The sequence below is a fragment of the Oryzias melastigma genome, linkage group LG4, assembly GCF_002922805.2.
Source record: "Oryzias melastigma strain HK-1 linkage group LG4, ASM292280v2, whole genome shotgun sequence".
Classification (NCBI taxonomy): Eukaryota; Metazoa; Chordata; class Actinopteri; order Beloniformes; family Adrianichthyidae; genus Oryzias; species Oryzias melastigma.
In genome coordinates, this window is record NC_050515.1 from 12,750,655 (window position 1) to 12,763,168 (window position 12,514).

A 12,514-nucleotide genomic window follows, 5' to 3' on the forward strand; every position below is an offset into this window, starting at 1 on the left:
ATCAAAATATGCCTGGGGATGCTTTTGTAATAAAAGATTATTGGAGTGGGACTTTAAGGAAAAGATGATGTTTGAGTTTTATGGTGGAGCTTTGTGATCTGTTCGTTAAAAAGAAAGAAAGAAAGAAAGAAAGAAAGAAAGAAAGAAAGAAAGAAAGAAAGAAAGAAAGAAAGAAAGAAAGAAAGAAAGAAAGAATGGGTAACTTATTTGACAAATTCAATTTTTAAGAAGTAAATCTAACATCCATTATGTTGTGTTACAACCCATCTTGTGAGTCCCTCCGGTGACGCCGCCCGCAGGACGAGGCGCCGCCCTTCCAACGGCACAGACTCGCCTCTTCCCCGCTCCGCACTTGCAGCTGAGTCCCCTCAACCACCGACGGTCCACTTTCATCCCCAGGTAAGAAGATTTCACGGCTTCTCACTTTAAATCGCTTACATTTGTTATTAGCTCGAGGAAACAGTCCAGGAAGTTTGCACCGACCGCCCTCGCGCGAGGGAGCGCGCGCGCACCAAACGGGAAATGCATCTTTAGAAATAAAAGTCTACGTTCAATAATGAAATGAATTGGGAAGTTGGATAAATTACTAGCTTGAATTAAAACAAGAAGTGTAGCTTAAAATATGTTAATTTATACGTTTAGTACTACAAATGTTTGACGGGAGTGGATCATCTTTCCCTGGAGAAATGTTTGTGCATCCTTTTGTTCCATCGGGTTATTATCTCCACCCCTTAATTGTTTTGATTAAAGTAGACCCGAATACAAATAAAAGTCGTTGTAAGTCAACAACTAAGGTAGACAGTGTTCATTATAAGAAAAGATTTATAAAAATACTTCTAGTTTGAGGGGAAAAAACAAGATTTTAAAAAAGACAAATTCACAGCAGTAATCATTAAGGTGTGTGTCTGTGACTGTTTCCATTCTGTGAAAATGTCATCATAAAAGTATCTGTCACCAGTGTGTTTCTATTTACCGAAAACAATAAATAATCTGACAGAAAAATGTGAAACCTAAAATACTTTTTTACTTTGCAGATTTTTTTCTTTTCCTTTTACAAACCCTACTGACAAAAACTTCTAACACCAGGTTTCTAATGTGGTTTTCATCTGCCTACTCACGCTAAAAACCAAAAGTATAGTTTACACTTGTAACAATGCTCAACTTTTTATTTAGTGACAGAAACGATCTGAGTCAAACTTGACCTGTATCTTCGCTTTTAGGAGTAGAAAGAATCTTCTCAAAATACTTGGAGACCAGAAGGTTGCAACTTATCTTGATGGATAGCAAAAAGCGTGGTTTCAAACGGACAAAATGACTCACAACTTTCCGTATCCCTGGCAGTTAACTCAGAAATCCGTGGAGGAACTATCAGAGAAGTAGTCTTTTTTATTTTAAATCAGGGAGGATGTAAGCGTTTAAACAATGGTTCAGATAAAAGTCTTATCAGTCAGTAAAGCAGGATACTGCTTTACATCTGACTCATTAGTGGGAGGGTTTGAATACGGAGAAATGAAGCGCTTTACCAGAAGAGTTTGGACACCTTTTGTTTCTTTTCCGTTTTCTTCTCTGTGTGGCTTAAAAATGGGTAAACCGCAAGCGTACGCACCTCCTGTCAAACATAAATGAAAATCATAATCAACCCTGTAAGATTCTAATGTTACTTTTTATGTCAAAGTTCACTCTTTTTTATTATTTCTTTCACTTTAAGCTCTTAAAATAATTAATTCTCTTAGGACTCCTTTTTGTCATTTTTTTTAGTTTCAATAATGCATTTCAGAAAAAAGGATATAACACTAAATGTGGTCTATTGTGTCTAAATTTAGAGCAACCGTTGAAGATTTGAAAGTTGTCAAAACTACATTTTTTCCCCTCTTCCGTTTAATTTGGAAAAGAGAAGTTTAAATTATTCAGCTTTTTTAGGATACATTCAGTTGAAAACAGGAAATGAGCAGATAAGAATCAGCGTGTCGTCTTGGTGCATTTTACCAACAGCGGTGATGGATTAATTAAAAGAGGTGAATCATTAACTCTGTGGCTACACCCAGAACTGACAAAGGTGTGTTTGGCTTCAGTTTGCGTCCATCGACTTTATGGGAGGATCTTAAAAATATATGAGTACGTCTTTAAACCCATCTTTAAACAAATTTGGAGGAGTTATGCTAAAAAATATGACGAGTCACGATAAAACTTGAGAAAATGACTCAGCAGTGAGTTTTTCTGTTTATAATCGGTTTTCACACATTGTGTGTTCTCATGTGTTTGTGTGATAAAAGATGTATTATTTTCACTTTCTTTAGAGACCATTCAAATTTTTGTGTTGGACTTGGGTGGGGATTGTGTCCCCGTGAGAATGTACTTTATTCTAACATTTTTTCCACCTAAAAGCATTGACTGTGAAGGTGAGAAAAGGGAAGTTTTCTGCCCATAGTAAGCCGCTTTTATGGCGCAAATGTCTGTTTCTAAAGCTTACATCAGACTGTGAACTTCACTTTGAGTTTATTTTTCCATCCAAGAAGGTTCATCTGGTTCAATGGGAAAAAATACTTGTATTTATTGAAAACGCGCATCTTCTTCAAGATGAATTTATTTTAGAAGGTCTTTAACATCTTTGCCTTAACTTGATAGACTTGTGACTCTTCCTCTACTCAAAGTTTTCTTTGGTTTTATGTGAAAATACTCAGCTCAATATTCAGTTTCTTTTATTTATTTTCATTTCCACAAAACGGAAACAAAATAAATTAATTTATTTATTACTTATAAAAGGATTTATTTATACATTTTGGTGGAAAATATGTATTTAGGCAATAACAAAAGTTCAGCTCAATATATTTATTATATCCCCTTTGTTGTCAATGACAGTAGTCAAACGTTATCTGTGAGTCTTCACAAGGTTTTCACAAACTGTTACTGGTATTTTGGTCCATTCCTCCATGCAGATCTCCTCTAGAGCAGGGATGTTTTGGAGTTGTCGCTGGGCAACACAGACTTTCAACTCCCTCCAAAGGTTTTCTTGAGATCTGGAATCTGGCTAGGCCACTCCAGGACCTTCTTCCCTTCTTGTTACCCAGGCAGTGTGTTTGGGATCGTTGTTGCGCCCTGCTGATATATATATCAGATATATGGCCCTATTCATCCTTTCTTTACACAAATCAGTCGTCCTGGTCCCTTTGTTGAAAAACAGCCCCAAAGCATGATGTTTCCACCCCTATGCTTTGATGTAGGTGTGGTGTTCTTTGTATCCTACTCAGCATTCGTTCTCCTCTTAACATGACGACAAGTAGTTATCAAAAAGTTGTATTTTGGTTTCATCATTCTCCTAATCCTCTTCTGGATCATCCAAATGCTCTTTAGCAAATTATAGACAGGCCTGCACATGTACTGGCTTTAGCAGGGGGACGTGTCTGGAGTTTGACTGTCGTGGACAGGTGTCTTTTATAAAGATAATGAGTTCAAACAGGTGCCATTAATACAGATAACGAATGGAGGACAGAGGATCCTCTTACACAAGAAGTTACAGGTCTGTGAGAGACAGAAATCTTGCATGTTTGTAGATGAACAAATACTTATATTCCACCCTAACTTTCAAATAAATCCTTTAAAATCAGACAATGGGATTTTCTGGATTTGTTTTCTTATTTTGTCTCTCATATTTTAGGTATACCTATGATTAAAATTACACAATGTTCTCATCTTCTTAAGTGGAAGAACTTGCACAATTGATGGCGGACTAAATATTTTTTAGCTCTTCTGTATAGGTGCGCTATCATAAAGACTATCTCCTCTTACAGACAAAAAAAGCAAGAAAAGAAAAGCATTGTTAACTAACAGGCCTTCAACAGGTAGGGTGTGTTCACTACACATTTCCGAACTAAGTGAGAACTCTGACACCTACAGTGGAGATGTATGCTGAGGACTTCCCCCTTTCTGCATAAGCTTTCCTTTTCTACAGTGACTCAGTGTTCGATCCTCCTCGGAGCAGTAAAACATGCAATAAGGCTCGCTACCATATTGGCACAAGAGGTATGAGTCTGCTCTCAAGTTCAGCCCTCGCTTGGAAACCACCCACAGATTTTATTTCCAATAAAAAGTTTCCTTGTGAGATCATTCTTTGTTATATTTTTGATAAGGATTACTGTCTAATGTACACAGATACAAGTATACTTTTTAAAACCGTCACATGCTAACAGTTTTCAAATACTTTTTGTTAATATGTCACGGCTTTTTGCATAGGGGTGCAACTCGTGATTTTTTTTTTTTTTTTTTTAGCAAATAGCAACAACCACTAGAGGGCACTGTAGCTGTGCCAATCAGTATTAGCTACCGACAGCAACGCAGAAGAAGAATCAACACTCAGCAGTCTTATACCGGGCTTGGTGGAATAGTTCCAAAGTGACACAGAGGGTGAAAAATTAAATTGATTTAGGGATTTGAAGTGATATGAAGAGTTTAGTTGACGTGGCTTTGGTAAAACTCTTCACGCTACAACCTATGTTGCCACAAGGGGGCCCAAATCTGAGTCTCCCTGTACCGGTCCCCAGCCCAGATAAAATACAGGATTGTGTCATGAAGGGTATCTGGGGTAAAAACTCTCTGCAAAACAACCTGTGTGTATTAGTAAAAGCTGACGGAATATGCCGAAAGGTGAACAACAAGTTGACTTGTTAGCATGTTCTTTATACGTTAATTTACCACTACTAGCCCGAGCATTTATTTAAAAAATGTGGCAGCTGTCCTGGTGTTTATTAGAGATGGTTTATTGGAGACCAGCTTTTATTTCATCAAATTCGGTCAAGAAATGCAGAAAACAACACCAGGAGAACATTTCAGAATAAATCCCTGGGGCGTCCATTGATCTCCATCCAGGTTTGGTCCTTAGGCAAGACCTTTGACACTGCCGCCTAACTGGGTTTCCCTGTGCCCTTCAAGTACAGGGTTGTGTCAGGACGGGGATCTGGCCTAAAGACTCTCTACCAAATCACTGATGCGAAACAGTGGGTGCTGTTTCATTGTGGCGACCCCTAATGGGATAACCCGAAAGGTGAACAACAACCCTCAGACAGACTTTAGAGGAGAGTTTAGTTACGCTAAGGGTAGAAACTGATACTTAAACCTCCTTAAAGATTTATCAGTCCCTGTTCTGATGCTTCAGGAATTGACACCTGAAACACTCACTCTTGTGTTGCTGAACCCCTGTTCCACTGTGAAACATATCAGTGATGGTGTACCATCGATTGTGGCTGGATGGATGGAGGTTTGGCATCGTATGTTTACAGCTTCCTTTCCGGTTCAGTTTCAACACTCTTTAAAACGGTAGTGTGTGAACAAATTTGGGACCGCCCAGTGCAAATGCAAAATTAATTTAAAAAAAAAATCAACAAAGCTGCAACAAAAGCAGCTGAAGTTTATTATTCGTTTGTTCATCAGGCCATGTGGAGTGAAAAGAACAATGATTGTTAAACCTGAGACTTCATGAGTATGTTGTTTAGTGTGGAGGAAATTTGTAAAATCCAGATTGTGTTGTGCAACAGTCACAATTAATGTTAACAAATAACTTTTCAGCCATAACCTTCTGTCTTTAAATGCTTTAAAATATGGTATTACATTTCTTAAAAGTTTTTCTGACTTTCATACTTGTTGACAACATTTTGCCTAAAAATCTTATATTGATTGAAATTTAGGCTTTTATAAAATTACAATTCGAAACAACAGACTTGAAATAGCTACCTTTTTTCCATTTATTTTTTTAATTTCAGGTTTTGAAGCAGTTTTATTTTTAAAACCCTTCATCCTCTCGTAGGCCAAGAAGATGCACATTATCTGCACCTCTCACATGAATAAAGGTGGTTTGATATTATGTGTCCACATGAAAAAAAGTGGAAACGCCTACCATTGTGAAGCAAGCCTTTAAACAAAAGCAAGCAAAGATGCATTCAATACCGCTTTGCCTCACATCTGAATCCAAACATTTGTCCGTCTTTGTGCTAACATAATTTACATTCAGCAACTGTGTAACTTCATCCTGCACTGTTGGGCCTCCATTCTTCTTCTTTTCCTCTCTTGCAAGCCTGGTAGGACAACTCATGATACACAACCTGACATAGGGGCCTGCAACCTGAGGCTCCAGAGCAACATCCGGCTCTTTTATTCCTCCATTTTGGCTCTTTAGTTTTGAAGAAAAATGCTAAGAATGAAAATAAGTGTTTGTAGTTTTAGTTAAGTTGTCTTATGTTTAGATTTTTAACATGTCAGATAACTGAGCAAAATGATGCAAATATTGATGCACATAAAACACATATTCTAAACTTCAAAATAAAGGTGTATCAAAGTCACATTGACAGAAAATATGTTCTTGCCGTGTTAATTCTGGGAATTAGTAAAATTTAAATCATAATTTGTAAATCTGCCACTGCAGGTCTGTTTTATTTGACATGGAGTTTATTTTATTTTGAAAAGAACTTGTGCTGCTAATTATAAATAGAAAAATGTATCCCTTTATCACTATATTTATTACTAAAATATGATTTTTATAATATTTAAAAGCTACATTTTATAAACTAATGGGCTAATGCTAAGAAAAAACATAAAATATATTTTTCTAAATGGGGAGGCTTTACTCTTGCTGTGTTTTCATTGGTAAGAAACTGGCTCACATGGCTCTTTAAGATTGCAGACCCTTGACCTGGAACTTTATGACCCATTAGCGCTATGACCCAACTCTTAGAAGAGGAACAAAATTGCCAGATGAAAGATTGACAAAATAAAAATGATTTATTAAGTTGGAAATTAAGAAAGTTGCATCCACAGGCCTATAATTTATGTTTCTGGTTTCTTTCCTGTCTCACTCTTTTGTCTGTTTATCCATTTTCCTAATTCTATATCTTTGATTAGAACTTGAATGCTTGGCTGTTATCTGACTCCTTAGATATTAACAAAGCAGTAAGATATACTAATTGCTTTGTACCCTAATAAATAACTTCATTTGAGTGAAGTGGACTGGACTTCAGTCGGTCATGTTCTAGGACAAGTATTTCCTCCAACATCACTTTTATGAGTGATTAATACCTATACTATATAAGTCATGCTCCTGGTTTACAATGATTAGAAAAAAGAAATACTCAGAAATGCACATTTAAAAGTCTTTATGTATGTCCTTAATCATCAGAAAAACATGTTAAAAATACCAAAAAAAAAAGCACTCAGCCTTACTTTTGTTTTCCACTTAAATTAGGGATGTCAAACTCAGTCGCACAGGGGGCCAAAATCCAAAACACACCTTCGGAGGCGGGCTGAACAGGATAAATATTTATTGAACACTTAAACTACATTTGAAAAACGTTTTAACATTACTATGAATAAAAACAGGCAGAAATATTATTCCAGAATAAATCAAATTAAGCCTTAAATAACTTTCAATATTTTACTCTCCATATAAATATATTATTCAAAATCATGTAAGTTAGAAATGAGCGGAAGATAACATCGGGCCATTAATAACAATAAAATAAAATGATCCGGAGGGCTGGATATAACTACCAGGAGGGCCGGATCTGGCCCCCGGGCCTCGACTTTGACACATGTGACTTGAATGTTTCTTACATTTCTAAAAAAAAAGCATCATGAATGCAATCGATTATCTAATCATTGATGGTGCATTTGCATCTTTTGAAGAACTTGTAATTGGATGGAATAATCCATCGTTCACATTTCTGTAGATACCATCGGCTTCATAGCTTTGGTTCATCTGAATTCACTCGTGTTCCATCCTGCTCACCTGACTCGCCTCTAGACTCCATCTTGATCAATTTCAGGGGAACAACTTTCTGCTAAACACACACAATGCAAAGCAATAGCCACCCCTTATATTACTAAAAAACCAATGGAATATCCTCTTCTTCAGTTTGTCCACATCACATGATTATTCAATTTAGCATTGTACATTGACTCCACTAAAGTGAAACTTACTAAGTCCATTCGAAATATCAATCCCATTTACGATTGATGCAAACAACCAACAGCCACCCTCTCGTATATGTTTTGTTCCTGTGTAAAATTCAACTGCTGTGTTTTCAGATGTTCCACAAAGACCCATAAAACCTTCTGTAGTTCCTGAAATAGTTGGTGAAAATTAACTCAACCACAGCACAAAACATAATTATCTGTAGGACCTTGATTGCAAGGAGACCAGTTCTTCCCAAATGGAAAGATTTTCTCAAACTTTTAAGATGTGCATCAATGATCTCTTACATGGTTTGGTTTTGTGCAAAATGTGTTTTTCTGCAAGGGTCTGTACACACGTTTTTTTTTAATACTACTTAGAATCTCTTTTTTTTTCTAACATTAAGAATTTAGACGTCATTGCTGTTAGAACATTGTAGGACTGACCTTGTACTTTTGGAAATTTGCAATTGAGAGATGTATTTTTTTATGTTTATTTTAGAATATATATGCAGTTTGTTCTCAGTTCTCTGTACTCTATATTTAAATTTAAAACACTAATAAAAAAGACTTGGTGTTAAACTTAACTAGTTTTATGGAGTGGGTCTTTAAAAGGAAATGGGAGTGTTTGATGCAGAAGTATCGTTAACATTCAGCAGCTTCAGACATCTGCATTTTTATTATTGTTACTATTTACTTTAGACTAATAAGTAACCAGTTATGAAAGGATTGCTTCAAAGTGAGCTGAGGTACTCTGGAAAATGTTGAAAAGCGACTGAAGATTTGCATTATTTGATGTAAAACGTCTTAAGATTAAAACGTCTCTTTTACCTTTCTTACAGTTTCCAGGATGAGAAGAAACAAAACGAGAAACATCATTGTGGGAGCAGCTCTTGGTCTGTTGATCCTCCATCTCTATAAATTCTCCAGCGATGATAAAATTGCTCACCTCAATGTGAAGGAGATACGCAACCAAGTACGGCAGCTCACCAAAGAAAGCTCTTCGGTGTACTCGTGGCCGAACTGTCAGCAGAACAACACCGCGGCCAATATTACAGGTTTCGGGAGTCTTCCCCAAAACATCCAAGATTTTCTTTATTTTCAGCACTGTAAGCATTTCCCCATGCTGCTGGACCTTCCAGGGAAATGTGGAGGAGCCAATAGATCCGAGGAAGTCTTTCTGCTGTTGGTTGTTAAAAGTTCCCCGACAAACTACGACCGCAGGGAGGTGCTCCGGAAAACCTGGGCCGAGGAGAGGCTGTCAAACGGCGTCTGGATTCGAAGGGTTTTCATCTCCGGAACAACAGGAGCCGGCTTTGAGAAGGAAAGACTCAACAGACTGCTCCAGGTGGAGCAGCAGGAGTACGGCGACATCCTCCAGTGGGACTTCAGCGACACATTTTACAACCTCACCTTGAAGCAGATGCTCTTCCTGGAATGGATGGAGAGAAACTGTCCAAACGCTCGCTTCCTGTTTAACGGCGACGACGACGTCTTTGCGCACACTGACAACATGGTGGTGTTTCTCCAAAGCCTCAGCGACAACAACGGGAGCCGCCATCTTTTTACAGGTCATCTGATCCAAAACGTGGGACCCATCCGATCAGTGAACAGCAAGTATTACATTCCCGAGCAGGTGCACAAGTCGGAGTCGTACCCACCTTACTGCGGCGGGGGAGGCTTCCTTCTGTCAGGCCACACCGCCAAAGTAATACACCACATGTCCAAATCCATACCCTTCCTGCCCATCGACGACGTCTACATGGGGATGTGTTTGGCCAAAGCGGGACTCCGGCCCGTCTCCCACATTGGTGTGAGAACGGCGGGTCTGCGCATACCCTCTGACAAATCCGATCCATACAATCCTTGTTTTTATAAAGAGATTCTGCTGGTCCACAGATTCCTTCCAGCTCAGATCTATCTGATGTGGAACAGGATAAAGGATTTAAACATGCCCTGTGGCCTCACTTAGACTGTGCAAACCAGCACCGATACGTCTCAGGGTCATGACATAAGCTACATCGAAGATAAAAGATTTGTGTTGGAAACAGGAAGTGCATTTTTTGCGGAGCGTAAAGACATTTTAAAAATATCTGCTTTACCACAGAAATGTTTGCATAAGCAGACAAAGAACACTATTATATCTACTGAAGTGAGACCTCTTGTTTCAAATTAATAATAAAGAGAATGTTCGTCACCAGCTACAAATCAGCAATAAGCACAGTAAGCCTTATAGCCTTTTTCTTGGTTGCTGAAACTTGGTCTTAAGTGTTTTACTGTGCAGGTACTAAACAGGTTTGTTAAATCATGTATAAGGGTGATAAAGTGACAAGAGCACGCAACGCTTAAAAAAGATCCAGTGTGTTTGCTGCCTTTTTTGTGCCTATTTAATGCACAGTTGTGAACGGGAGAATGCAAATGAGCACATTTTAAAAGCGTTTATTGGAGTTGAGGAGTAAATACATGTGCTTATTTTCTATTTGGGGATGCAATTTAGCCTGGGACTTTTTGGAGCAGCTTTGTCTAACTTTAAATAATTTTACAGCTCAAGTCCCAATTTTCCACGATGACCCCAAAAATGCAATAATCAACTGATTTCATGTTACTGACCAGTGAACTCGCGGCAGAACAGCCTTAACTGGTTAATGTGTAAAGCAGTGCAGACCCTCTTTTGTGGACTGTTATCATTTGTCCTCACAGCTCTTTTAATGTTGGATTTGACACTATTGTTGTCGGAGGAACAATTTTAAGCAGTTTCTGTGATATATTTATGATTGTTCTGAAACAATCTGACTTATTGTAAAGTAATTTATTCTCAGCATACACTGCTAACTCCCTACATCAATCTTTGTTTTTGGCAAAGTTGCATTTTCATCAAAATGTTCAGTTGCTAATAAAACTGAGATGTGTCATTTAAAAATTCAACATATTTTATTTTTCCATTCTTGATCATCTTTTTTTTTTTTTTCCATCACCTTTTTTGAAAACGTTTGTATCAAACGAAAGTTTGTATTCAAATTGGTGTTTGAAAATGGATGTCTGAACGCAGTCAAGATACCAGAAAGGAAAATAACGGCTCTAAAATTAAATTTCTACGATTAAAAAAAAGTTGTCACTTGTCTTTTTTGCTATTAAAGCTACTGGATATATAAAAAAAAGTTAATTATTTTCTAAGAAGGGTTAGGTAGTGTGGATTAAACTGTTTCTTTATAGCTTTTCCCGCATAAGAGTCTATAAAGCCTTCTTGCCCGTAAATGCTGCTGGGAATCCCATATGTGTTTTATCATAAGCTGCATCTTTTACAGTGTTTATCCTATAAACAAGCTGGTCACAGACATTTCCTCACAGCTTTCGGCAACAGTGAGATATTTCACACGACGAGAATGCTGAGTTTGGGGAAAAAAAAATAAAATGAAAACTGAACCAGCTAGTTAATGTATAAACTGTGTTAGAATGTGTTCAACCATTAACATTTTTTTTATTGCTAACTCGTTTGTTCTTCGCACTGACAGAACTTTGTTAAAAAAGAATTACTGATATGTGAAGGATGGTAATTAAATTGTTTTAAGTTGAAATGACTAAAAGAATCATTTGCTCTTAGTTGTTAAGCAGATTAGAAAGTTCTGCCTGGGATGTCTGTATGTAGAAATTAAAGTTTTTATTAAAAAAAACTTTTTTCAAAGGCTTTGAAAGGCAAATGCATTTGATAATGAATTTGTCCCATGTGTTTTGTGTTAAAGTAAGCTGATAGATGCAGTATCTGCTTTAACGTGTTTGCCTTGCAGAATTGTTGTTTGCTTAGGTACAAATGTAGGCTGTCCACAAGCAACACCAAGCAAAGATGTGGTCACTGCAGCAAACACTTTGAATATTTCTATCAAGCACTCTAACCACACTTAACCTCTTATATTTAGGCCAATTAAAGATTGTGCTTTTTGATCTGAGGGTTTTTACCACCACACTGCACCGCCAGAATGAAAGCTTTTTAATGTGATCAGGTATAAAGTCTACATCTGGACAAAGCAGGGACTGTTTCTTTTTTTAATTCAGATTTTTTTTAATCCTGTCTGTTTACGCCAATGACAATCTGCTAAATTTCTTAGACATTTATATTTGAAAAAGTACTGCTCGGAACCTAAAACATGCAGAAATACAGCATGACTTTTAGAAGCTCAAAAATCAAGAATTTATATGTTTTAATGAGCTGCCATAGTCTTAAAGAGAAAATAAAAAGAAACAAAGAAGTAGGTTAATAATTCCCCTTTAAATGTGGGAAAAGTTGGTGTAATTCGTCCATTTATAAGGCATTTTTGTGAATTTTAGATAAAAGTAGCTGAAACCGAAGCTAAAAATTTTTTGTAGGTTTAGAAAGAAGAATAGCTGAGAATATTGTTAAATATTGGCTGGAAGCCAGTATCAATTGTCTTAAATCCTTTACAATAAAGAAATACTATTGCATTTAAGTCATCATAATGTGCAACAAATACAGTAAGCGCTATGCAGGAAAAATGAAAGGTTTTTCTCATACTCAAGACTTTTTGCATCTGTTAGTTTACTTTTTTTAAATAATTAAAATAAC

The 12,514-nt window shown here is 37.0% G+C and overlaps 1 protein-coding gene across 1 annotated transcript; it reads left to right on the top strand.

Moving 5' to 3' along the window:
• The first annotated feature begins 248 nt into the window (after positions 1-248).
• Positions 249-10,967, top strand: LOC112150918 (N-acetyllactosaminide beta-1,3-N-acetylglucosaminyltransferase 3). The gene is made up of 2 exons (XM_024279455.2): positions 249-399; positions 8,778-10,967. Exon 2 carries the CDS (start codon positions 8,786-8,788, stop codon positions 9,905-9,907), a length of 1,122 nt encoding a protein of 373 aa, XP_024135223.1. The 5' UTR covers positions 249-399; positions 8,778-8,785; the 3' UTR covers positions 9,908-10,967.
• The last annotated feature ends 1,547 nt before the right edge of the window (positions 10,968-12,514 follow it).